The sequence below is a fragment of the Ambystoma mexicanum genome, chromosome 6q (assembly GCF_040938575.1).
Source record: "Ambystoma mexicanum isolate Mex_15411 chromosome 6q, UKY_AmexF1_1, whole genome shotgun sequence".
In the NCBI taxonomy this organism is placed as follows: domain Eukaryota; kingdom Metazoa; phylum Chordata; class Amphibia; order Caudata; family Ambystomatidae; genus Ambystoma; species Ambystoma mexicanum.
Window position 1 is genome coordinate 216,145,769 of NC_090937.1, and position 27,663 is coordinate 216,173,431.

At 47.3% G+C, this 27,663-nt stretch overlaps 1 protein-coding gene across 1 annotated transcript in view; it reads right to left on the reverse strand.

Annotated features, from left to right (window-relative positions):
- LOC138515896 (alcohol dehydrogenase 1A-like) overlaps window positions 1–27,663 on the reverse strand; it is a 369,185-nt gene that overhangs the window by 163,837 nt on the left and 177,685 nt on the right. The window contains exon 7 of the mRNA XM_069630659.1: window positions 24,126–24,261. Within this exon, the coding sequence (XP_069486760.1) occupies window positions 24,126–24,261 (136 nt within the window). The remainder of the gene's footprint in view (window positions 1–24,125; window positions 24,262–27,663) is intronic.

The following is a 27,663-nucleotide window of genomic DNA, read 5'->3' on the forward strand; positions in this document are numbered from 1 at the left end:
ACTAAAGAGGTTCAGCGGGCCTGCCAGTCGTTTGACTCGGTTAAGAAAAAGCTTCACTCTCTATCAATTAAGTTCACCCTCTTCTTCCCGGCGTTGCTCAAGGTCCACCACGAGGGAACGACGCACCTATTCCACAACCCCAAAGAAGCATGGGACTGGCTCGAAACACAGATCCTTAATGGGCCGGCGGCCTGACGCTCGCCCTCGGGGCCGCCCGCTCGCAAACCCGGGCCCGGGCAGGACTCGCCGTCTCCTACTCCGATGGGCCCCGAAACAGAAACACCAAGGCGCCCCTCCAGGAATACCACTGAGAACGGATGAGGCCTGGGCATCACAGTACTGAGGTCACCAAGAGACACCATGGAAACTACACCACCGCGGCCACCACCACCTTGACACCGCAGTTTCAAGCACTGTCAGGGCGACTCCACTGGAGCTACCACCCTAGGTCGGGTCGTTCCGACGAAGTTTAAGTTCACCAAGTTATAAGTTCAATGTTTGGGCGACAGGTGCTCCCAGTTGGAAGGGAAGTGCAGGGTGGGGGGAGTTTTGGGGATTTGAAGAAGCTTAATCACGAGAAAAGAAAGCTGGAAACCGACGAAAGCAGGCAAGTCAGACAAACACTACTTTGGGCCAGGATCAGAGACGCAAGTATCTGCCAGTCTTCAGGCACCCCGGTGCGAGGCGGCAGCCGGGGGTCCCCCCCCACCCCGAGAAGAAAACGACGTACGCCCCCGGGGGAAAAATGCAACGGCCACTAATCCTCTCAGATACCCCAACAAATAGACTCACGCTGACAGGATGAAATCCAACAAAGTGACGATACTGTCCTGGAACGTCAATGGCCTCGGCTCCAGCATAAAGCGAAGACTGGTGCTCCAGTACCTAAACCGACACTCGCCAGACATTGCCCTCTTAAATGAAACGCATCTGACAGGCACAAACACCATCTTTTTCAAAAGATCCAACTACTCGAAGGTCTACCATGCCGGATTCACGAAAGGGGCTAGGGGCACAATGATACTCGTCCACAAGAGAGTTCCTCTCCAGGTTAGGAAAATCAGGACGGACCCCCGGGGCCGCTATGTGCTGATGCTGGCGGACATCTGGGGTGAGAGATGGGGCCTGGCAGCGCTCTATTCCCCCCCACGCTGACGAAGGAACTGCTCGCCGAATTACAGAACTTACTTCTGGAGGAGGAGGCGGATGTGTGGGTGCTCGGAGGGGACTTTAACGAAGTAATGGACATCACAATCGACAGAACCTATAGGAGAGCTGGAACACGTCCCACCTTTACACCGCTCACCACGTTCGCGGAAACCTCAGGAATGGTGGACACCTGGCGCACACTCCACGGCGACGAGGCAGGGTTCTCCTTCTATTCAGGGGTCCACAAATCATTCTCCAGGATCGACTACGCCTTCATCCCCCGCAACATAACCCACAGGCTCCTCGATGCTGTATTCCTCGCTAGAGGGATTTCAGACCACTCCCCGCTTCTTTTAACCCTCAAGAACTCTTCCTGCCGCCCGGACCGTAATTGGCGCCTAAATACATACCATCTCCGTCTTCCCGAAATTGCAGAAGAGCTAGAGAGGACGACAGCAGAATATTTCGAACTCAATGAGGGCTCGGTGGACTGCCCGATTTCGATCTGGGAGGCATACAAAACAGTCCTACGAGGGGAGGTTATTTCCACGGTCTCCGCCTACCAACGACGCCAAGTCCAGAAGGTCAGGGATGCAGAAACACGCGTCCTGGAGTGTGAGCGACAAACCCTTATACAGAACACCCAAGAAGCAAAGGAGGCGATGCTCACGGCGCAAGACGCCCTCAGTAACCTGTCCCTAGACAATGCACGAACTGCTCACCAGTTAGTCCGAAGCCAAATATATGAAAGGGGCGACAAAGCTAACAAGACACTGGCCTGGTTGGAGAGACGCGTGCAGAGCAGGGGACACGTCAGGGCAATCAGATCTCCGGATGGGACATTATTGACGGAGGATTTAGATATCGTCGAGGCATTCGCCACCTACTACAAAAATCTTTACACCCCACCCACGGGGAACCCATCAGTTGAACCCTCCCGATACCTCGACCACATAGAGATCCCGACACTCCCGCAGCATCAATCAGACCTCCTGAATGCTGACATTACTGACACCGAGGTGCAAGATGCACTGGCACAACTCCAGCCCGGGAAAACTCTGGGCCCCAATGGGTTCCCAACAGAAACGTGGAAGTGCCTCGGTAGCATGCTTCCCACCCATATGCACTGCATGTTTCTACACAGCAGGGAACTAGGAGCACTTCCCCCAGACCTCAGGAAGGCATACATAGTGGTCATACATAAGCCTGGGAAACCCCCGGAGGAATGCGCCTCCTATCGCCCGATATCCTTGATTAATGGCGAAGCGAAGGTCCTCGCCAAAACACTCGCCAACAGACTACTGCAAGTGATTGAGACCCTAATCCACCCGGACCAATGTGGTTTTATGCCCAATAAGTCAACTCGGATGAACTTGCGCAGGGTCCAATTGGCGCTATCCAGGGCAAAGGAGATACCGGCCCCACTCGCCCTCCTGGCGGTGGACTTCGAAAAGGCGTTTGACTCTGTGGGGTGGGATGCCTTGTGGGAGATCATGGCCAGGATGAACTTGGGGCAGACATTTATATCCTGGGTAAAACTGTTATATGCATCCCCGGAGGCCACGGTGAGGGTGAACGGCATGTCCTCCAAACCATTCCCCCTGGGTCGGGGCACGAGACAGGGGTGCCCGCTGTCTCCACTCCTCTTCCTCCTGGCCATCGAGCCACTAGCGATTGAGCTTAGAGCTAACACCAATTGGAACGGTTTCGTCTGGCCGGGAGGGGGGGAAGACCGCCTTTCGCTCTATGTGGACGACCTGCTCATATACCTTAGCAACCCAAGTATCTCGTGCCCGGTGGTCTCCCGCATACTCAGGGAATATCAGTCCTTTGCAGGCCTAAAGGTTAATGAGGCCAAAACCATTTTCTTCCCGATTCAGGGTGGCGAGCCTGCGATCCCGGTGACCTGCCCATATCACGTCTCTATCAGGGAATTCAAATACCTGGGTATACGGCTCGACCCGACGCTCGATGGGTTCCCCCGACTTAATATACAATACAACCAGTAATAGAACGGTTCATTAGAGACATCCCCCACTGGCAATCTCTCCCCCTGTCGCTAATGGGCCGGGCCGCACTATTCAAAATGATGACCCTTCCCAGACTGTTGTATGTCCCCCAGAACGCCCCATTCCCCATCCCCCCGAGAGACCTTCGCACTCATCGACAAGAATCTGCGCATACTGCTATGGGGAGGGAAACAATCCAGGATTGCCCTTGACACGCTCCAGAGATCGGTGTGGGAGGGAGGCATCGGGTTACCTTGCATACGCACCCATTACTTGGCCACACAGATAGGAGTAGTGAATGACTGGATGCACGCAAACCCCACACAGCCACACAACCGTATAGAGCTGGAGACCATGTCCCCACTAACACCGCTCCAAGTCCTCTACGCCACCCGCGACCAACTCCCGGTGCTGCCCAAAATGTCCCACCACATCCGGCGAGCTTGGCGGGCCGCACACAAGCTAATCGGCTGGGAAAGCCAGCCAACACTGTCGCAACCCATATGGCACAATGCGCTCCTCCCGGAACTGGTAGAAATGGGCTCCTTCGGTCACTGGCTGACCAAAGGAATACATACATTAGCACAAGTAATACAAGAGGGCCGCCTCGTGAGCTTTGAGACCATGCGCAAACAATTCGACCTGACACCCATGGACCGGTTTCGGCATGCGCAACTGTCAACACGCAATCCGCGCCCAATTCCCCGACACAACGGTCCTACCCCCTTGCTCTCCCATCGAGACCAATATTCTCCCGCAGTACATCTCTTCTAGGGTCACTTCCACCCTCTATCAGGCCCTTAGCTCATTCGGGGCTCCACAACTCGACGGACTAAAGGCAAAGTGGGAAAGGGACCTGGGCCCCCTGGAACCTGAAGATTGGGTAGAAGCGTTAATGTCCCCCAGAGAAATTGGGATAGAATCCAAGCTTAGACTGATACAGTTGAGGATCCTACATCGTTCATATCACTCACGCACTGCAATGGCCAGATGGGGTGGAATAGAAGACGAGACATGTGTCCGATGCAAAACTGAACCCGCCACCTTCTACCATATGATATGGGACTGTCAGGTGATACAGGCCTTCTGGGTGGAATGTGTTAACACAATCTCAACCGCTTCGGGACGCCAATTCCCAGGGACCCCAAGATGGTACTATTGGGCATTGGGGGGGAAGTAGACCTGTCCAAATATGAGAAAATGTTCTTGGCAACTGCGTTGGGGGCGGGCAAAAGACTTATAGCGGCCAATTGGGGATAGGACGAACCATTGAGCCTGAATCGATGGAGTAATGAGCTGGACAGATGCGCAACCTTAGAGCGCCGTATCTATAATGCAAGGGGCTGCCCCCGCAAATTCGTAAAAATATGGGGTAAATGGCTAGATGCTCAATAAGCTCTGTGGGTGGGGGTGCACCGGTAGTGATGCTTGCCTTGTTTGCCTGCCTGGTCCTATTGTTGTCTTTTGGTCCTCGGCCCCACGGGCCCTGTTGATATGGACGATTGCCTTCAACATGTATACTGCTGATTCATGTCTTATTCTTATACGTCTCTTATGTTCTGTTGTTTAAATTCAATAAACAGAGTTTTAAAAAAAAAAAAATCATGGGAGACTGCGATCAGCCTCGCTAACTCTCCATCTGGAATTGGGGAAACACTATCTCTACCAAAGGACCTAAAAGAATATTCCCAGAACATGCTAAGAAAACATCTCCACCAAGGCCAACCAAAAAGGAATTCTACCTTCAACAAGGAGATGGGAAAGACAACGGTAAGGGGAAGGGCATGTGACGAATCAAGGGTATTCATCCCTTCTTTCCAATAAGGCGCCTCCCTATTTGAGGCTAGGGAGGTGAGCCCACTCTGCAAGACCCTCCCTAAGGGTATGGGCAATTGGGCCTCACTGGGAGAGACTCTCCCTTAGGGGACAAGGACTCCCGTTCCTGTGAGGAACTCCCTGAACCTTCCAACTTAACAGCACATATGGGACTACCTGCTATGAAGAATACTCTAACATCGGTGTGTTTGGCTGAATACAATGCTGAAACAAACTATTTTGGAAAAGGAAAGGAACCTGTCTCTTTAACGAGAGATGTATATTTTACTGGGACGAGTAGGGTGAAGAGAGAGAGCGAGAGAAAGAAAGAATCACAAGCAGGGAAAGCCCTCTGAGAGCAGTGCACATTGGAGAGGTGAAATGGGGGAGGATAGAGAGTACCAAAAGCAGGGGAAGCCCTCTGACATCACTACGTCTTGGATAGACAGAGCCGCGGAGAGCCGCAGAGCCTGCAACTTTCAAACAAGCATAGGACACCAGTCTGAAATGCCATAGGCCCGGTGTTTGCGAGAACCGAGAAGCTGTTGTAAGCTAGGATAAGAGACTCCTCGGTCAGGTGGCAGCGTGCCACAACGACATTGTGGTGGAAAGTGCGCTCGGCGAACCGTGCTGAAACCATCACAGTGGGGAGCATGCAAAGCTCTCTGGTGCCCACACCTGGCAGGAGCAAGAGAGAAGGCTGTGAACGGGAAGCTAGCAACAGAGAAGCACAAAACCCAAAGCCGACGGACAGGTACCAAGCAAGTGCTGGGCCCTACCACGTTCCTCTACACAGTAAGAGGTAAAAGGGAGAACGTGAGAAGTAGGAGGTCGCTGGGCACCATTATGAAACAAGAACTCGACGCAGTGAGACAAATGAGATACTCAATATAAAAGTGTCAACCAGAAGGTGTGAAAACACGATAAGGAGAATAACGAATAAACCAGAAATAAAAGTAATTAGACACTGAGCATGCATACCATGGGAAGATTGGAAAGTGCCCCATGTCTTAAGAAGTGAAGAGTGGAGAAAGCTAGAGATAAAGTCCAGTGATATTGAATGGGAAATCAAAATATCCTATAAACAAGATAAAGGGAGAGACAGAGTGAGAAACCCCAGGAGAGGGGAAAGGTTGCATGGGAACAAGCAAGGCATACTCAAACTAAGGAAGCCTAGGCTACAAGACTCAGAGAATTATAAGTGTATCAAGGAGAATTGTCAAAAACCTATCCCTATCCCCAAAGAGAGAATAAAACATAAGATTTATCTGAACGAATTACAAGAACTCATCAAGGAGGGGTTAAGAGACTGCTCAAAGAGACACTGCTAAGAAAGTATTGGAATAAAGATGAGACATTTCTATAAGAAACAACCATAACTCTATGCTCTAGTAGAGAACTATGCTATTCCTGCTGACCATTGAGTGCCTTGAACCTATTGTGTTTTGTTCAGTGCTTGAACAATGAATTCAACTAAGAGGGAAAAAAAAGAAACAACCAGGATAAGAAAGACATTCTCTTGGTCTCATTTAAGTTAGTTAACATAGTGTTATGGCCAGTTGGAGTTAGTTCGTACCATGGACATATTCATTTGGGACTTCCTGACGACCAACAAGCATCTTTAGTTTATTTCGATAGGCAGGGATAGCCTCTAGCAGAAGGACAAAATAGGCATTATTCTTATGATTATATTAAACATCAGTCAAAATGCCCTTAATGTGTCCGACACCTAACATGCCACAGGTCATACATAATGAGTTAGGTAGAAATGGCAAACCAGACAATATTTGGAATACCACCTGTGCATCAGTGACTTACCTCATCAGGTATAAAGCGTGTGGTAAGTACCACAAAAGGTGTAATTCTGTCTCAAAGTACCCCATATTTTGTATTTATCATATATTTATATGCAGGAGGAACAATACTCTTTTGATAACAAAACAACATACAATAGCTAAGAAATCAGATTTGACGGGAAGCAGGGAGCTTCCTACAATGGGGTGAGTTTGAGGGACATGCTGACCGGGTTGTGAAGAGGAGTAAATGGAACATTCACCGGTAGACGTACATAGATTAAGGACGTTAGGGAGAATTCTCCAGAATGGCTAATTTCTCTTACCTACTGAGTCCCTCAGCAGCTTTGCTGGATTTCTAGGATTTATTTTTGTCACCTGGTAAGAGTGTGAACCCTTTTCCCACTCTTACATGTGTTTTGCTGTGTGTGTTTAACATTTTTGTGTTCATAGACTGTGGAGCTTCACCTATTCCATGGGCATCTTTTTACTGTGTGTTACACAGCACCCTTAGTGCAGTGACACAGAGTTGTCTTTTTCAGACTTCCCACTGTAAACTCCATATTCTGGGACTGACTACTGTCTCTCAGAACATGTAAAGTTGCCATTGACTTTATTAGTCTTTTTAAATTCACAGACCCAGTACAATCTATCTTCCATAGAGTACTGGAAAGGGTTAATAGTTATCCCCTTTTGTCTGTCTCTCATGGAACATTATTTTGTTCCCCTTTCGTTAAGATTTGGCTGGTGGCAGTGGTATCTACCCTACTTTTCCTACTGCGGTCTATGTAAATAGCCTTGGTACTGTTTTAGGCTAAGTAAGTAGCCTCGAACTTAAATCTGCTGGACCCCATTTACTTTTATTTGGTTCCGGCTCGGTTTATTCGCCATTTCTTTTTGTAAAGGTCTTTCTCGTGTTTTACTCTGCACGCCAAACCAGGTTTGGTTCCTTTGTTCGCCGCCCTTTGGCAGGCTTCTGCACAGGAGCCCTCCTTAGGTGCCTGAATGTCTGAGGCGGACAGGATGTGAGGGAGGGGTTTCAGACTCCCTGCACAGGGTCTCCTTGGAAACCCATGTCGCACTCTGTATGATTGGCTGTGGTGACTGTCCCGCCAGGACAGCCACCCTGCTGTGTGATTGACAGCCAGGCTGTGTGAATAGGGAAAACTGCATAAAAAGCAGGTCTCTGGGGCTTGGAAGGCAGAGTCGCGACTGGATCGAGAGAACCGAAGAGAAGCTGAAAGAAGAGGACAACTACCACGACTGAACCTCCCGGTGAAGCCCTGCCTCGGGTCCGAATCTCCAAGCTTCGACGACAGAGAAGATCTGCAAGGAATCTTCTTCCTTTGAGCTGGTGGGACCAACCAGTTCGCCAAACACCAAGCAAGGCCTCCCTCCCCTGAACGAATTTGCTGTGCACAACTGCAGTGAATTGGATAGCCAGGAGGGCCGGACCCTGTTTGCATTTTAAGGAGAACACCTTTTATTTGTTGCTTTGCTCTGCTGCTGGTTTCTTCCCTGGGCAGAGCAGGACCCTCCAGTCTTCTTACTTCGTGTCAGTCCGACAGTCGCTTCTTGAACCGTGAGCCTGCAGGATCTGTCAGGAAGGTCTGCCTCAGCTAAAGCCTTCTCCTTCATTTAAGGTACTGTTCTAACTCGGTTGTTCGTTCCGTCCGACCGCTGTGAAAGTGTTTGAAATCTTTCACCAATCCGAGGGCTTGTCCTTCTCTACTCTTTTAAATAACTTTTTCTTCGACCAACTTCGTCTCGAACTCTTGGCAAAGACTTAACCGCAAACTACTCTGAACTGTGTGATCTTCTCTGAACCATTAACATTGGCCCAGGCCTATTGATTTGAATCCTCATTGTAGCAAGCCTTTTCTAGATTGCCCTGCCTACTTACTTGTTGGTGTTGCTTAATTTTGTATAACCTTGTCTTTCCCTCCCTTTTAAATTGCCATTTTGCTCACACTTCATTTTGAGCCTAACTTTTCCAGAATTGATTGGGGGTTGTGTAGTATATTAAGAGTGTGAGTTTTCTGCTGCTTTACTTATTGAATTGTTTTACAACTGATGTGTAAATAAATGTATATTCTTTTACTCAGAAACCATGAGTCAGTGTTTGTTTGAACCATAGTAATTGCTGTCCTTTGTGTTACTGCTCACTTTACTCTTGAGATAAGTCTGGCTGTTCAGCCATCGCTACCACTTTACTGTGTAGTACAGACTTGTACCAAAGGTGAATTTGTACTGTCACTTGTAGTCTTAATTGTGTGTGGTGTTCCCAAAGGGTACTGCATATGATTCTGCCTAACAAAGGACAATGAACATTGGACATTTTTAAGTGTGGGTAGGCTGTATGGCCAGCTGTGCTCAGGAAGTGACCATGATGGGTGAAGTGCTAGAGTGGAGGCAGAGGAAGTGAGAGACAGAAGCAGGTTAGAGGCAAGGGAAAATGTTAGCAAGCTGGCAGATGAGTAGTAGGTGTGACGATCCTTCAGATGGTGTTACTTCTCCTCAGAGGGGAACCCCTTTCCATGAGGCTAGGGAGGGGAGGCCGCTAACCGATAGTCCCCCTAGGGGTGGTAACATGCGGGAGGATCTCATGGTGACAAGCACCCCTCCTTGGGACAAGGACGTGAGCCTGGGACACATTCCAGTTATCTCCCAACCCCACAGGGTAATAACACCCGGCCCTTCCATACACATGATAAATTCCGAGACCATGTGTTACTGTAATGTGTCAGACAGTCTGACTATGATAAGTACTGGGACGAAGAAGAACCCAAGCACGCGAGCATGAAAAGTGTTCGACCAGCGGTTGTCAATCAAACTGACATTATACAGGGGCAGACCCAGCTACTTAAGCTAAACAGTAAAGAAGGACCAGGAGAGCGCTATTCGGAAGGAGCACGACATCCGGAAGGAGAATTCGGCGAGCTAGGAGGCCGCCAAAAAGCATGCGAGTTGGAAACAGGGCGTTCGAAGGTTGCATGGAGGCAGTCGTGTGAAGTGACGAGAACAACCTGAGGGACGCAAGGAAAGTGTCTCATCATTTAGCTGAAAGCTGACAACCCTGAAGTTGTGTGGTGGTGGCATGACCTTTAGTGAGAGGACCGTGCGGTCCAAGAACTATGCCGAGACTGCCAACACTAGCCTACTGCGTAGCTGCATAGGGGACTGTATGGGAAGTACAAGGAAATGTGGTGGTGGCGTGACCTCTGGTGGGTGGACAATGCGCTATGAGAACTACGCTGAGACCGCCAACAGTAACGGCTCGCGCAGTCAAGAAGAAAAAAAGAGAAAGACAGAACCTGTGACCCCTGTGGAAACCAGTGAAGAGTTCTCTGAGAGAAGGTAATGGGAACAGTATTAAGTCCAGGAGGGGACTGGGCAAACTTGAGAAGCGACAAGAGACAAGCAGATCATTTTGTGAGGCAACTCCCTAGGCCATTCAATGAGGCTGTGGTATTGAAGAGTCAAGAATGGCTGGAGAGCCTCTTCCATCGCCCCAGTAGGGGCAGTTTGCAGTATATTGGGAATGCTCTGAAAAGTCAAGGGTGGCTCGAGGAGTCTCTCCTTCTTCTCGGTGGGGGCAAGTTGAAGGACAGTGTTCAAGTGAACATAATACAAAGTCAGTGGAAAGAACTTAAATAATTAAGGAAGAATATAAAATTTAAGTAACGCAAGAAAAGCCTCTTAAAACTGGATGCAAACTAGTCGTTCTCCTCGTCCCAGGAGATCTGTGGAACTTTTATGAAACCTGAACATTGAGGCTTTGATCCAGGAGAAGGAACTAATTCTCCTGGGGTGGGATAAGAACTCTTCCGTTACATTAGTGTATTGTGTTTAAGTGACAGCTATAGAAAAAGAGTTTTGACTAGGACGGTACGTTTTCATTTAGTCACAAATGACTTGACAGCCCCCAAGTTTCAGTTTTGTTGGGGTAGGGAAACCACCTGTAGTTTTAGGGATAGATAGGATTGAATTTATTTTTAAATAGTAGTCTATTGCCAAAAACATGCTTTCAGTTGGTGAGACTCTCATTCCAGGTCACCACATAGGTTAAGAGGCTTCTAGCTGAAGAAGAGTAGGGGAGTGTGTCATGTAGGAACTGGATATGTATGTATTTATTTATTTATTTATACATTTTTTGTATTCATTTATTTATTTATAAATGTTTCTAACACCCAGACCCTGGGTTATCACAGCGTTTGTTACAGAGTTACAATAAGCAAGTATAGTCAATACAGTAAGTAAGCAGTGAGCAGGAACATTAGTCATATTTATTGGCTAGCCAAGTTTTTACCAGCTTTTTGAAGGCAGTGTAGGAAGGTTTGTTTCTGATGTGAGCTGGAAGGGAGTTCCAGAGACTGGGAGACGTGACGCGGAAGCTGACCCCTTCAGCTCTCTTGTTTTTGAAGCAAGGGTTCACAAGTGAGATGTTGGTGCCGGCAATACTGCTGTTAAGGTAGAGGGGGGCCTCTTAGTGGACGCAGCAGTAGGCCAATGTCAGAGTTTAAAAATTGATGTAAGCTTTGATGGGCAACCAGTGGGACTCGCATCTGATTGTATATGTGCACTAGACAAATAATCAATCAATGTGTTTCAAAGCACATCAAGGAGGGAGGGAACATCAGAGAAATACGGTTACATTCTTACAAGTCTTTTTTCAGAATGTGAAAAATAAATATCGTAATGAGCCTTGCGACATTTCTGATTGTGCAAATGAAAGTAACAAATAAGGGAGCAGGGGTTTAGACAAAACAAGCAGTTTCATTACTATGCCTGATGGCAATTGACGTAGGTAAGAAGAGGAAGGGGGGGGTTATGGACTGAGGGAGAAAGAGAAGAACACCACAAGCAACTAAAAGTACTAGAACTGACGACTATTCAAAGTAGTGCTGGAGGGGGAAGTGGGAGAAGAGACAAGGAGGGGAGGGGGAGAGACAAACACGCTGCTATCACAGGACACGCGACAGATGATAGAGTAAGTGCTAATGAACAGTAATAGGGAGGGGAAGGGGAAAGTGGAAGAGAAAGACAGGTGGCTACAATTACTATGCCCGACGGCAATTGAGGTAGTGCCGGAATTTAACAAGAGGGGAGGTGTGGGGAGGAGGAGAGGGCAGTATTAGGAAAGATTTCCATTTCATGTTTAATTTTCCCTCCAGTTATGTACCCCCCAACTTTTTGCTGATGTTAAACACCATAGTCTGACTTTGCCAGAGGAGCACAGCCTTCTTTTACACTGGGCTTTACGCTCACTTTATTATGGGGAAACTGACATGCCCTTACAGACAGTCAGTACTGGGAGACTTTGTTTCCCTTAATCCTTGTTAATGTTGCAACTTTTCTACAACATGTTGCAAGTGCACAATGTACCTTCCAGTATAATGCACTTGGGTCTTCCCCCTCACTTCTAAAGGCCCTAGATACTCTCAAAGGATTTTTTAGGAGAAGTGCAGGACAGGGCTGGTGGCAGCTTATTTTTTCATATATTTTTAACTCTTTCTTGCCAGGTAAACCACTGTTACCGCATTTGGCACAAATAGGTTGCCTGGCTCCAAAATGGCCATGCCACAAGGTTCTTTGTCCTGTCCTTTGCCCATCTTGCCCTTTCCCCAGGTCGAGCCACCCTGGTCAGTCCTTATTTCGGCATGCATTCTCCTGCAAAATGCCAAGCTTTCATGGGCTTCTGCATGCCTTGTGTGTGTGCGCTTCCAGGATGTGGGCTGGACTGTCTGGTTCTAATACATACCTGGGTGCCAGGGAGTGTGGTGTGCAGTGAATGTCTGGGACAACCGTGGTCCATGATTGGTCCACGTATGGTATGCCTGGATGTGAGCAGATCTCCCATTGGGTCCTCTTCATTTTGGCACGAAGGAGATTTTGGATAAGAGAAGGCTCCAAACACTCATACCAGGTCCATCTGTGGAGTTCTCACTGAACGAAGGATAAGATCCAAGTATCCCGAAACTAAGAAGCTGAGTCGAGAAACCGCTGGTGACCTGCTTGAAGATTTGGCACCCTGAGCCTGCTGTCATCCCACTGGACCCCTCTGCATCTTGTCATCTTAGGTCTGCGAAGATGCTTTCAGCCATTGGAATATTGGGACCAACTATTCTACAAACCCTGTAAGTAAGCCTTCTCGGAAGTGTCCCTGGGGTAATCAGTGGGCTGACCAGCTTCCCAGGACCTTTGCTCCGATACCGCCGCCGTTTCAAGGAGGCCCTTGTAACGTGGTACATCGCAAGCTCTGTGCTCACAGCACTCTCACACCAAATTTCGTACACTTGGCGTTCCTAAGTCTGGAGTAAAGAGAGAGCGCCCAAACCGGAGTATAGGCGGTTACTGTGTCGCCCAGCTGTGGTGACGAACTTCACAATTTCATTGCAGCTGTGCCCATCTGTGCCTTGAAGCCTTCTACAGCAGAACTGGCCTGATCCATCCACCAGGATCGGAGAAATCGCCACTGTCCCTTTTGGGAATCAACAATGTAACTTCATTGCTGAAAGCCGCAGAGCGGAGAGATTGCGCATTTGAACCTGCAACCAAAGTGGACTCGACTGCTGAAATTTGGTCCGGAGTGTGTCGGGGTTGGTGAGTAATTGCAACCCTTACCGGTGGCCCTTGGCGCATCCATCCATTTTTACGCAAGAGTGGCTCCTGAGGGCCCTTTTCCTTTCCACTGCTAGAGCGAACTACCAAACTATTCACAACTCTTGGAACCTGCTCTGCCCTCAAGGGAAGACCCTCCACGAATAGTGGGAACCTATTCTGCATCACCTCACCCACACCTCACCCACCTTCCTGAGCTGCTACAGCCCCTACTAAAGACCCTGTTTCGCCCATCTGTACTACCGCGTGCGCCAGCATCGCAAGTACATTTGAGCACTAGGCTCCTCTCATATTAGGGATTGGACTGCCTTTCAGTTGGGATTGTGTTTGATGCAGAACTGCTTAAAGACTATTTGCACTACCTCCTTCCTTCCCTTTCTAGGTTGTGTACCCATTTCGTTCATTGACACTTTAGGCCCCTTTGGTCTTGTATATATGTATTTGGATAGGATTGTGTTGGCTTAGTAGTATTACTGTGATTTTTATTGTGTGTTGAACCTCAAAGGACTTGAAATAAATGCATTAGTATTTTTAATATATATACACCTGACTGGGAGTGATTTGTAAGTGTCCTTTTCTCTGTGGGCTCATTGAGGTCTTTCAGTCACCCTCACACCTCCTGAGACCTAGTCTTGACTGCCGCCAATTGATTTGTCTGGCTTGTCCAGAAGGTTACCCTGTTCCAAGAAACTAGGCTGGCCTTCTGAACCTCAGCCCACCAGGTCAGAGTTCAGAAATCCAGCTTAAAAGGCAGGAGGATTAGAAAGACAGGCAGCTACAATTACTATGCCTGACGGCAATTGAGGTAGTGCCCAAATTTAACAAGAGGAAGGGAAGGGAGGGGAGGAGGAGAGGGCAGGAGTATGAGAAAGACAGGCAGTTACAATTACTATGCCTGACGGCAATTGAGGTAGTGCCCGAATTTAACAAGGGGAACGGCGGAGGGATAAAGGGTGAGGAGGTGAGGGGGCAAAAAAGGTGACAAACGTATTAGGCCAGATGACCTATTTAGGGTAGTACTGGGGGGAGGGGTAGGAGAAGAGCAAGAAAAAGGGGGGACACAGACAAGCAGCTAACATACAGATCAGGAGGTAAGTATGAAAAGTAGGTGGTAGCAGACAGAGAGGCGGAAAAGGGGGTACAACACATAAACAAGGGAGACCAAAAGGGTGGTAGGGACAAGCACAACCATCACGGGGGAAGGGGAGGGAGATGGGAGCACAAACATCAATCAGGAGGGGGACAAGCACAACCATAAGGGAGGCTGGAGGGGAACAGAAAACCATCACTGGGGGTGGGGTGGTAGAGGGGGAAAGTGCACTGCTATCACAAGGGGCAGAGGGGGTGGAGAGGGAGGCACACAGCTATCACAGGGGACAGGGGGGTTGGAGGGGGTGGCACACGGCTATCACAGGGGGCAGGCGTACAAGGGGGAGGCACACGGCTATAACGAAGCAGGGGAGGATGTAAACTAACCATCAGGGTGGCAGGGGGGAAAGACTCACCATAACAGGGGCAGGGGGGACACACTCACCATAACAGGGGGCAAAGGGGACACACTCACCATAACAGGGGGCAAAGGGGAAACACACACCATAACAGGGGGCAAAGGGGAAACACTCACCATAACGTGGGGCAGGAGGGACACACTCACCATAACGGGGGGGCCAACCAGGGACCATAGCTGGGAAAAGCACCAAGCACTCCAGTGCTCAGCTAAGGCCTGCCATCTTGGAGTGGCAGGCCACACAAAGGAGGCGAAAGAAAAGGAGAATCCACTGTGTCTTTACCCCAGGAAAAGGCTTCCGCAAGGGCAAAACAAAGATACGTGGTGGAGCGCTGCACAAATCACACTATAAAAAAACTTTGATGTGAAAAAAGGGCGCAATCGTACATGCGATGTAAAAATGCCCATTAAGTCAAGTCTCACCAGCAGTAAATGCAGGGGAAGTGCGGAGGTCCGGCAGGTGGAGATAGAGTGACCACCACATGTGTGATAGAGTCTGGTACTATACCATGGATGAATGATGCATTCACAAAGCGAGTGACAAATGGTATAAAGAGACCTCTCGGGAGGGTAGCTCAGGGGAAACGTGCTCGCCTTGGAAGCAAGAGACACAGAGCACCACAGGTTCGATCCTCGGGTCGGCGCTTAGAAACCTCTGGGTATTAAGCGCATTATAAATAACCTATCATATCATAATTATCTAAAACAAACTTGGAGGTGATGGTATCACCAGGCCTCTTGAATATTTTGGCAATCATTATCTGTCTGACAGACCACATTTGGTTGAATGTGAGGTTTTTCTAAGTATTTAAAGATAGAGAAGAGCTTTTTAGCACTATTAGCAGTCTTCTTTATTTCTTTGTTAAATAAATCTTTCTTGGCTTCGATAAGCTTTTGTCTATATGTTTTTTCTAGAGATTTCCAGACGAGCAAATTACTTGCAGAGTTATCTTTACTCCATCGTCTTTCAGCCCATCTTTTTCCTTGTTTTAGACTAGCTAGTACGAGAGTAAACCAAGATTTGGGTATAGAATCATTTTTGATGACCGTAGATTTCCAGGGAGCCACTTGATCCAGGAAGGTACTTAGGTGGTCGTTATATAATGAAGCTACCCTAGTGGGAGAATCGGAATCCAAAGGGTCCATCATGATGCTATTAAGACAACGATGGCGATCCCCAAATTTTATTTTCTTCAGGTTACGGAAGTGGCAGGTTTCCCTGGTAGGTATACACCAAACACAATGAGGGATCTCCCAGCTGTCTAAATTAAGGTTTCTTGACATTACCCAACCTAATGTGTTGCCTAGGATGTGAGTAGGAGCACTATTGTGTATGGTCATAACATTGTATTTAAACTGGTATTCCAGGGTGGGCGCTTCAGAATCTTCTGAATTTTTCCACCATCTGTTAAAGTCACCTAGGACCAAGTTCGACCTAATGGGTTTGTCTAGAGTAGTTAAGATATTCATAATAGATTTGGAAAAGTCAGGTGTGTCCCTAGGGCACGGTAAATCAAAATAAAATGAGTACAGGTATTGGCAGAAGAAGCAATTTTCAGGTGCAACAACTCACAGTCTTCACAATAGATAGGGGAAGGGAACCAATCCAAATCTTACTGTGCTATGAATGCCACCCCGCCACCATTCATTAGTACTATAAAATGTATAGCCTTTGGGGGTTAGTAAATCAATAATGGGACCACTCGAATCTTTCAACCACCTTTTCGTAAAGCACATAAGGTCAATCCCATGATCAGCAATGTGATTGTGTATCTCGATAGCATGTTTGTTAGCAGATCGAGTGTTCAATAGGGAGACAGTAATATCGTGAGCCTGTTACGCTCACCTGGCTCCCACAGGGGCGTCGGTCGGACCCAGACTGCTCCGGCCTCCACCCACTTGATGCGTATTGCAGCGATGACTGACTGGATCTGCCCTCCTAATCTTGTCTGCTTGACCCGTAGAAATATTCTCCTATAAGTGGAGAGATGGATTTAGCCACTTGTGGATTCAAGTGATAGCACCCCCACTGTTCTCCCCACTAATCACCTCTGAAGTGCCCTCTCAGCAATTTCACCTTATGTTCTTGAAGGATGAGCCCTCCATCCTGCGAAGAACGCAGGGGCGCGTTGATGACCAGTTACTTCACTGGCCTGAAGATATTGGAAGAGTTGTAGACGAATCCTGACTCCAAAAGGTCCTGGCGAAGAGCCGTAAGTATATAGTTCGTAAGAGTTCAAAATGTCTGCAATTCACTCCTGTCCAATTCCTCTTTTATCTTGCAGCTCTGACCCAATAAGAAGATTGACAGCTAAAAGCGCTCCGGTAAAAGTCTGTGTTACCCAACACTGTCCGGTAAATTATGCCAAGGGTTAAACTTGCTGCTTTCTCCTTTTCTTTCAGGTGCGGCATAAGAAGATGTGGCGTGCTGATGAATAATACCTCCGGCGGTAAAATCAGGTAAGAATACGGCAGCTAAAGAGATTGTCTCTGTCTGTTCTCTCTGCTCACCTTGCTGTTTCTTGTCCCCCTTAGGTGCCAGGATTTGGCGATGTAAAGATGGAGGTAGCACCGGATTGAAGAGATGCTGCGTGGAACGGTGAGTATGGCGCAGCGCTGCTGCTGGCGCTGCAACGCGTTTAAAACAAAGGGCCTCATTACACGGATGGCGGTAAGGGTTAACGGTCACCGTTAATGGTACCCGTGACCGTTAACCCTTACCGCCTTACTACGAGGTCCCTTTGAGGGTTGGAGACTTTAACGTCTGCTTTTTGCAGGTGTTAAAAACCAACCCGCAAAGGGACCAGGGAGCTAAGTACGGTACCGCAATTTGCGGTGCCGTAATTAGCACCTTCCTCATTCCCATTATGCCCGATGGGGTAAAAATGGGAATGGGGAAGGGCAATGGGGGAAGGGGGAATAACCGCCCCACCAACCTTGGAATAGGGCAGTAATTCCCCTTTCCTCCAAGGTGGTGCCGGTATTTTACCGGCATGGACCAAGGTGCTAATAGCACCTTGGTCCACCGCCGTCCGTGTAATGAGGCCCAAAGTCTTTCCTCTGGTTTGAAGATGCGATGAATCCGGAATCAGGTAAGAAATCAGGTAATACTCTTGTTCTAACCTTTGCTTCTTTCCTTCTTTCTAGGTGCTCCAGGTTCGAGGTGGGTGTGGCAGAAGGCTGGGTGCTGCTGCTGGCACGGTGAATGTTACGCTGCTGGATGCAGAATAACGCGAAGCGTGTGCTGCTCTTCGGGCGTGGTTTAAATAGCCTCCAAAGTAGTCCCAGGTAGGTATTCCTCCCCGACCACACCCGAGTAACAAAATAGTCCCTAAGGTAAAGTAGTCCTTTCCAGGCCTCACATGAGCTTGGATGTTCTTGCAGCATGGTCTGCATCAGATAAGTGTGCACCTATGAGCCTGGCGCCTATGGCGCCAGGACTGATGTCCCATATGAGCCTGGTGCCATAGGCGCCAGGACTGAACCCAGACAGCCCCTAGCAATTGGGTCGGGACAACATTTGCAAGATCCACACATGCATTATCACCATCACCAATAACCAAGTACTCTGGCGATGATCCTACTATTTGTGTATCATGAACAAAGCCAGTATGTAAAGGAATACCTGAAGTGGGATCTAAAGCATCGTCAATATGCATGCTAACAAGAGAAACACAGACATGTTCTCCAGCTGATAAAGGAATTTGAGATGTGAACAACCCTGCAATACTAAGGCAGAATGCCACACAGGAACACAATAGGACACAAACCAACACTAACCGGATTGCCCCCAACGCGCCGGCGCTAACGCACCTGAGGACTATGGAAATGCGCCCCAAAACTACAATGCCAAAGGGACTTGTAGTCCGGAAGCACTGAAGAACATTTTACACAGTACGGCAAGAAAATAATGTAGTTTAACACATGCAAGCTAATATGCACACCATACAGGTTAAATAGAGGTGAGATACACATAGTTTAAAATAAATTCCTAAAAATAAAAAGCAAACGATCAACACAGCTTTAAAATATATAAAATGCTGCAAATAGGGTAAAACTAACGAGCAGCACAGAGTAGGAGGTATACAATTATCAAAGAAAGTTTAGAGCAGACAGAGTTGCAGGTAAACCATGCAAGAGGGTACTCCTGCATTTGTGCAGCAGCCAACGCATGTCTATGCAGCGAGAGTGTTTGAATCGAGTGACCCATGGCTGAGGATGCTGAGACTTAGGGGTGAAAGCAAGCAGTGGGAAGTGAGAGGAGAATGAGTTATACAGTAGTGTAAGGTTGGCATGTTATCAACAGTAAAACAGACACAAGGGACCACAGTTCAAGGGTGTTTGTTGAACCTGAAGTGAAAGGGTTTTAAAAACGCCTATCTAATCCTAAATCTAAAGATGGGAGCAAGCTACAACCATCAAATAACAATAACGCAGCCCTAGTCGAGTCTGTCATAATAAAAGGGCCTATACTAATAAACTTATTGCCAATCCTTACCTCTAAATACAAAATAGTCTGGGAAACAGTGTTATGCAAAAAGAAAGTGTTCAAGAAACGATAAGTCAGAGTAGCTAAATAGTTGACTCCCCTTCCCCACGTTTTCACCACGGGACAAGGGCACTCGAGCTTAGCACAGGTTCTGGCTTCTCGGACCCGAGGGTGCTGTTCCCAGTTTCAAATATCAAGGCCATCTGTACCAAACTCTCTACAGCATTCAAAGTCTCTTATTACAGAGGGCTTGATGTGACACACAAAATATTAAATGTTCTCTTCTTTGTATATTTTTCTCAGGCACAGTTCCCAGGGGGCTTTCTGTTCACCCCAGGTGCCCCTCTGCCGGGTTCAGACCTACATTTCACACAATGTTCAATCTCTTTATCCCGGGTCCCCCCTCTGCTGGGCTTTCTTAGTCCCAGCGAGGAGTAGGCTCTTACGCCACACAAATAGGCTTGCCTCAGCTTTCCAGCTCCTGAACGGAAATAGGTGGCCACAATAGTTCACTGTCGGTATCTCTGGTTCCTCCCACCTGAGATAAAAAGTTCAAACAGTGGCAAAACCAACAGTTCTTGGGGCTTATCTTTAGACTTCTCCGGGCTCTCTTCCCCATGTTGAAAGAAATGTCTTAGCCACAAACTCAAATAGCTCAGGGGTTCCTCTCCCACACACTCAGGTTTCTTTCCAACAGAAAAGGCTCACAAAGGTTTCTTAATTACAAATTAAGGCGGTTTAGGGGTTTTGTTCCCCAAGTGTTTAGCTTCTGAAGTTCACCTTCGTAGAACATATATAGTTCCTTGCTAGTGGGGCGCTGAAAGAGACCTTCGAAAATACAGGTTATCTTTTCCCCTCCTGCACGACCACTGTGACACACCAGCCCCCTGGTTATCCTTATTTTACTTTCTCCGCTTCACAATAGTACTTCTCGCACCTTTAACTTCTTGTTTGGGCCACTTGCCCGCTTTCGTGTACTGTTGCACCTTTCAACTTTTCCTTGCTTCTTTCTGCGCTGCTCTCGCGCTTCACTTGGTTTTCTTCTGCACGTTATCCGATTTCTGGCTCTAGTCTCTGTCTGCCTCACGCACTCAGCCTCCACTCACACGGTTACCCCGAGTGTCTCTTTCTCTCATCAGACTCACTAGGTAACGCTGCAATGTAGCGGTTCTCCTTGGCAGCGCGAGAATGAGGTCAGGGTCTCTCCCCCTGCCCCTCAGATACCCTAGGGTCGGCAATGTCCCCAAGGGAACGAGCAATTGTCTCGTGAACGCCAGCAGTGTTCTGGCTTCTCCTGAACCACTTTTGAGAGGCACGGTTTCCCAACTTGCAGTGGTCCGTTCCACACACTGGGCCAGCCCAGCAGCACTTCGTCCGCCTCCGAGTCTCTATCGCAGCACCCAGCTTCACGTCCTCTCTGCTCCAGACAACCTTCCTGGCTCGTTTTACAGTGTGCTTTCATGCTCTGCCTTTTATCCGTGTGGAGAAGTCTAATGGAAGTCAGGTGCAAGTTGTTAGCAGTAATTGCCTGAACTTCAATTAAATTATCGTTGTGACATGCCTGATCATTCCTCTGAAGGGAATTGAATCTTAGAGAGAGAGTCCTTTGGATTATAGGTTCCCTGTGTATGACGGCGTGCTGCAAGGGACAACTAGGGTAGTTAAATGACCATGGAGCATTATGGGAGAAGTAGTGTCCCATGCAAATTATGTTTGTATTGAGATTGAGGGATGGGTTCATTTTCCCGTGATGTTTTTGCTTTTGTTTCTTTATTGGAAAGTGCTGGGCAAGGAGGGCATTTTGGTGGCAGTATCCCATAAAGGATGAGGGGAATCGGGTAGGGGGGAACACCATGTGTCGCCCGCAGCCGTTCTTTTCCCAGTCCTCAAGGATCCCCTGCCCAAATGATCCTCCCTCGCTAGTGCGCCCCCAGGGTCGGGACCTGAGCGCAACTGCCTTCTCTTGGCCACCTGAACAAAGGATCCCTGGGGTCTGCAAGGGAGAACACCCTCAGGCTTCTCACAGTAGGGATTGGAAGCTGGAGAAGGCAGTGTTGGTGGAAGAGGCATCAGGTGTGAAGGAGGAGAGTGAGAACTGTAGGTCGGAGAGAAAGGGGGGTGGCAGAAGGGTTAAATTGTCTGTTAGTAATAGGTCAAGCCAGTGGTGAGAAAAGGTCAGAGGGTGGTAAGGAGATGGTTGTGGAAACAATTGAGTGATAAGATATGGTGTGACAGTACTATTAGTGGCTGAGAGAGAGGTGGAGATGAATAAGAGATCCAAAGAGTTACCCCCTGTGTGGGCAGGTAGGTTATGGATAGAGTGGAGAGCGTGGTCACTAAGAAAATATGTAATTACCTTCACTCCAAAAGTAGAGGTTAAACAATGCTCTCCCCCCAGACATGTACAAAAAGTCTGTAAGCGAAACGACGCACAATGGTATCTCTTCCACAGGGGACCCCAAACGGAAGTGAGAATGTGGCCATCTCTGATGCTCACATGTCACTCTCTTGATGCAAAATGCAAAGAAGGATCACTATTCTCCCACCAATGCATTTTCCTGCAGTGTACACCAGATATGTGGGAAACGCCGCTGTCCCATATGAATTCCCACTCAAGAAACAGAGATGGCAATGCACTTTTACAAATGTTACCAAATGTGGCATGGGGTAATTACGAAAAAATACAAGCAGTATTTCTGAAGGACTGCTTGCCTTGCATGGATTTCCTGCTCTACCAGTGGTTATATCATAATTCAGGTATTCCTCTCAGAATATTGGGCTTGGTAAGGGAAATTAAGGCATGTGGTAATCCTGTAGGCCAGGGATATTCACAAACATTGTCCAGGGGGCCAAAATGTTTGTTTTGGTTTTTATGCAGAGCCACATCGCCACGGTCATAAACACAACAACCCCACCTAAAAAACACTTATAGATCCATGTAAATGTTATTGTGGGTTCCAAGTGACATAAAATCATGAGCTTTTCTTAAAATCATAATGATCAAGCAATATTGATAAAACATGACATGCTTTAAATACCGAATCACAAGAGGCTTGGCAGTCCTTTCAATTTTGGTTGCCGCATGTGCCACGTGGATCATTTTAAACCGTGCGGAAAAGTAACATTATTACTACAAAAACTGTGTAAAGTATAAAGCACTTTGAGCCAGTAACACTGATCAATAATGATGGGATTTTTAAAAAAGAAACAATTTTCACAGGGGTTGGACAACCTGACAAAGACTTTGGGCCTCATTACAAGTTTGCCGGTCTGGTATCAACGGTGCTGGTAAGCTACCGCACCGTTGTTACTGGACCGGCAAACTACGAGAGCAGACCTCGACGGATGCACCGGCACCACTTATGAATGGTGCCGGTGCATCCGGCCTCCTCATTCCCATTGAGTGCAATGTGACTCAAATGGGAATGGGGAGTAATTATTACGAGCCCCTGGCAATGGGGATTTACCGGGTCCGCTGGGGCTGTAATGCCCCGGTACGTCCCCATTGCAGGGTACCGGTAAATTCATGCCATCGGGGTCATAATGACCCCATTTCTTTTTTTTTGTTATTATTGCCATACCAGAAATTGGAAGGCAAATTGGGCCATTGCTGTGCATGTGATGCACTAACTGCCATTAGTTGGCCTTACTGCGGTATTTGAGGCTTCACATGACATTTGGTGTTAATACATGCACCTGTGAATCTGTCCATTGTCCGTCTAAGGTGTTCGGGTGGATAGCTCAAAAGTAAAGAGCTCACATCTCGTATGGGGCCAGTCTGTACTTTGCAAGTTCGAATCCTGGGGCAGCGCTCACTTTAACGTTCATCCTTTCAAGATTGATACAGTAAATATCATCAGAAGTAGGAAGAACCTGCCACGAAGAACTATATTAAACCACAAATTATTATACTGTGCATGTGAGCCATTAACTGGAGTTGGATGGATTCCAAGGCTTTTGAAGATTTACTTTGCATATGCTGGACATATGACGCTGCACATTACATTTGTTGACTAAGCGATGCATGAGAGATATTAAATAGCATTGTGCTGCATTACTGGAACCTTTGAGGATGTGCTTGCATGTCATGGCAGCACCTGCAATGTTTCGCCTTTAAAGGTGCAAACATAAAAAAATCCGTTCAAAAGCCAAACTGTCAATGCTTATTCTTTTCTTTAGCTTTGCCTCTCATGGGATATATATTTATATTTTGAATTGTTGTTAGCTGCTTCCCCTTACCACCCATACCTGTGACCTTCTGCCTTGACCCCAAAGTTGAAGTTGATAACCAAATCAATAACAATTGAAAGGCTCATCCCCGAATCTCTACACTCATCAAGCAAGCCTCCTATCAGCATCACCACTCCAGTGCCTTGCTTTCTTTGCAGCAGAGGCAAAGCAAAGGTGACACTGGAACATTAGACGGATCTCACTTTGAAGTCGGCATCATTTTCAGTGCATCTCTCAGTGATATTTCTACAGATATTCGTGGAGCAAGCTGAAAGATTGGAGGGCTCTTTGCTTCTTGCACCAACCAAACTACCAGTGCTTTCTCAGCAACCCCCTACCAATTTGAATATCTGAAAACAACCAATAGCAAACTAGTAGGAACAGGGGTTATGGATCCTCACAGGGCCCACGTCCCCGTTTCCAACACTTGGAAGGAAGGTCACTTTAGGAAAGAACCACAGAAAGCAACATGGGGAATCAGTTTGCTATCAGACAGAAAAAGGATGCTTTACCTCCAAAGATGCTCCCTTTCCATGTGCGGCCTGTGAAGAGCAGCAGTGGACTGAAAGAGAGTTGTGCTGCGGAGGGGGCTTCGCCAACTATCACGCTAGTGCCGTAGCCCAAGTGGCAGGATTCCAGTGCAGCTTTCTAAGCAGAAGGAAACAAATGCAGAAACACATTTTCATTCAGAAGCACTACATCATCATGTCTGACCTTGAAGGTCAAACACAAACATGAAATTGAATGGATATTTCGTTTTTAATAAACATCGACATGCGTGATTGCGCAAAACTATGATGAGACTATAGTAACTATAAATGTGTCCGAAAAACCCATAGAATAGCCAAACGTTGCAAACACAGCTAATTGGTCCACATACAACAGTCTCACAGGGCTGTTACGCGTGTTAGTAAAGTTTGCAGAGAAGCACATATTACAGGGCTATTGCAGACATATTTTATGAAGTTGGAATTGCCCACATCAGGGGGAAAACCCAGAATGTTCTATTTTTATCACAAGAGAGGAGACACTTAGTTTCAAATGCTCCACGATAAAACCTTCTCAACACCATGATAGTCAAGTGAGAGTGCTTTGTTAGTTGTGTAGCCAGCCCATCTCAACCCGAGAAAACGTGCCTGCTGGTGCAAGAGGGTCAGGCAGCCCATTTCCCCAGCCAGGTACATGCTGTATCTCAAACAGGTACTCCTGCAGTTTTGAAGCAAGTCTGGCTAGTCTCCAGCTGAATGTTTTGGTGCCACCTCGTCTGAGTAAATGGATCAAAGGCTCTTAGTCAGTGATAAGTCAAAACCTCCTGCACCATTCATAGGAGCGGGAAGGTTCTGCTGCCCAGGGACAGGCCAGGAGTGATTTATCTCAGCCACTGACAGTGTTTTGGACGCAAAGGCGACTGCACTTTCTTTGTCTTGCTGTTTCCGAGTGATTGTGGCCCACAGGACACTTGCGCTAGAGTCTATGGTGATGAAGGTCTACAGTCATGGATGGGCTTGAAGAATATTTTCAGGCAAGAGGCTTGAAGAATATTTTGTTAAATACTGCAGAATGCTTCTTTCTGTCAAGGGCCTCATCCAAACTCCTGTCCTTTTATTAACAGCATTCTTTCCAGCTAGGTCTCTTCTGAAAGCATGGGTACAAACTTAGCACAGTACTCAGAAAGGGCACAGAAGGGATTTAGTTTCTATTTATTGCTCGGTTTAGTTTAGTTTAATTATTTATAAAGCGCGCCTAACCCTAGGGTATCTGGGCGCTTACACTTGAGCAATAGTTACAGACACAACAAACAAAAGCAGTTGACTTGTGTAACATAACAAATCAATACCGGGTAGGTTAGAGCGTGAACAAGGTAAGGTGAGATAGACACGTTATCAAGCCGGATAGTGGCCTAATATACTAAGCATACAAAAATGCAAAGAGGAACAATTAGTACAGAGAAGGAGCAATGAACAAGAAACAAGTTATCAAGCCAGAAAACGGATATGCAAACCGGACAGACAAGGTTGCATGAAGTCAATAGGTGCCAAAGATCAGACGTAGTCAGAGTATTAGGAAATTTTGATTTGCTGGGCGAAAAGCCAATTTTTTAGTCTATTTCTGAAGGACCAGAAGGATGGTTCGGCTCAAAGTGCTGTGGGGAGGGAGTTGTCATCTTGTCAGCTAGCACCGGGAAGTTAGATCCACCAGATTTTTGTAGTTTGAACTTAGCAATGTTGAGGCAGTGTGAGTAATTGGATGTGGTAGGTCTGGAAGATTGGTTCCTGACAAATTTGTCGACCAAATATTTTGGTGCTGTGTTGGACAGGCATTTGTGTGTAACTAATAGGGTTTGAAGTGAAATTCTCTCTCGCACTGGGAGCCAGTGTGTGTCTCGTCTTATTACTGAGCCGTGGTTAGATCACGGTATCTTTAAGGCTGCTCTGAGAGCCTTATTCTGAAGCACTTGCAATTTGTTCAGGTTTCATACATTGGAACTTAGGTATAAGGTGTTACAATAGTCGAGCTTGGATAGTATCAGAGCTCTAGCTAATGTGATACAGCTCCGAGTAGATAGATAGGGTTTTCAGACATTGATCAACTTGGTGGTGTAAGCTGTAGCTGAGGCAGTAGCATTGACTTGCTGGAGTCTAAATAGATACCTAGAGTTCTGACCTCACTTGACACCTTGATGATGTTACCATCAATGTTGAAAGATATGTAGAGTTTATCAAGCTTGTTTAGTCGCGAGTGAGAGCCTATGAAAAGTAGCTTGGTCTTATCATCATTTAGGAATAGGCCTGGATGTGAAGATAGATTTTGTTGAGCAATTTAGTGTCCTTGTCATAGCAGCCCATGAGAGTAATGAGTACTTGGGTGTCATCTGCATAATTAGTGTAGGTGACACCCAATCCGTCGAGGTGGACGAAGAGGAACTTCGTAAAGATATTGTATAAGGAGGGAGAGACACAGGAGCCCTGAAGGACTCCGCAAGAGATTGGTACTTGTTCGGCAGATGCCGAAGGAGCAAAAACCCTCATGGACCCGTTAGCTAAAAAGGATTCGATCCAAGTAGCTGCATTATGGGAGAAGTATGTTGCTGTGGACAGATGTTTGGTGAGGATCTGGTAGTGAACAAGAACAAAAGCTGCTGAGAGGTCCAACAGCAGGAGGATGGCCAGATTTCCTTTGTCTTTTGATTCGTCTATTTGGATTTTGAGATCAAGGGGGGCTGTTTCAGTGCCATGTCTTGGTTTGAATCCAGATTGATGTAAGCCTAGGATGTTATTGTCTTCTAGATGCTTTTGTATTTGGAAGTATGCCGCTCTATCAATGATTTTCAGGAGGAACAACTGTTATTATGGGTCTGTAGGTGGAAGGAATGTTTGGATCTAGGTTTGGTTTTTTGAGAAGAGGCATGACCCAAGCCTCCTTGAGATTGTTCGGGATGTGCAGGTTTCAAAGGATGCATTTATCAAGGCTGTGATGAATGGCGCAAGTTCCTTTGCGCTATCTTTTATAGCCGTGTCTGGGCAAATATCCCGCTGGCATCTAGAAGGTTTTAGACTAACTATGATGTCTTCTACCTCTACCTCTGGCGAAAATTGGAATGGGTGACACTGTTACGCTCACCTGGCTCCCACAGGGGCATCGGTCGGACCCAGACAGCTGCGGTCTCCACCCACGTGATGCGTAGTGCAGCGATGACTGACTGGATTTGCCCTCCTAATCTTGTCTGCTTAACCCGTAGAAATATTCTCCTGCAAGTGGAGAGATGGATTTAGCCACTTGTGGATTCAAGTGATGGCACCCCCACAGTCCTCCCCAACTAATCACCTCCGAAATGCCCTCAAAGCAATCTCACCTTATATTCTTGAAAGATGAGCTCTCCATCCTGCGTGGATTTGCAGGGGTGCGTCGATTCCAGTTACTTCACTGGTTTGAAGGCACGGGAGAGTTCCGGAGAGTATTGACTCTGAGGTTCCTGCTGAGGACCAGTAAGTATTAAGTTCATAGAGTTCAATATGTCCGATGTTCACTCTTGTTCCCCCTTTCCTTACT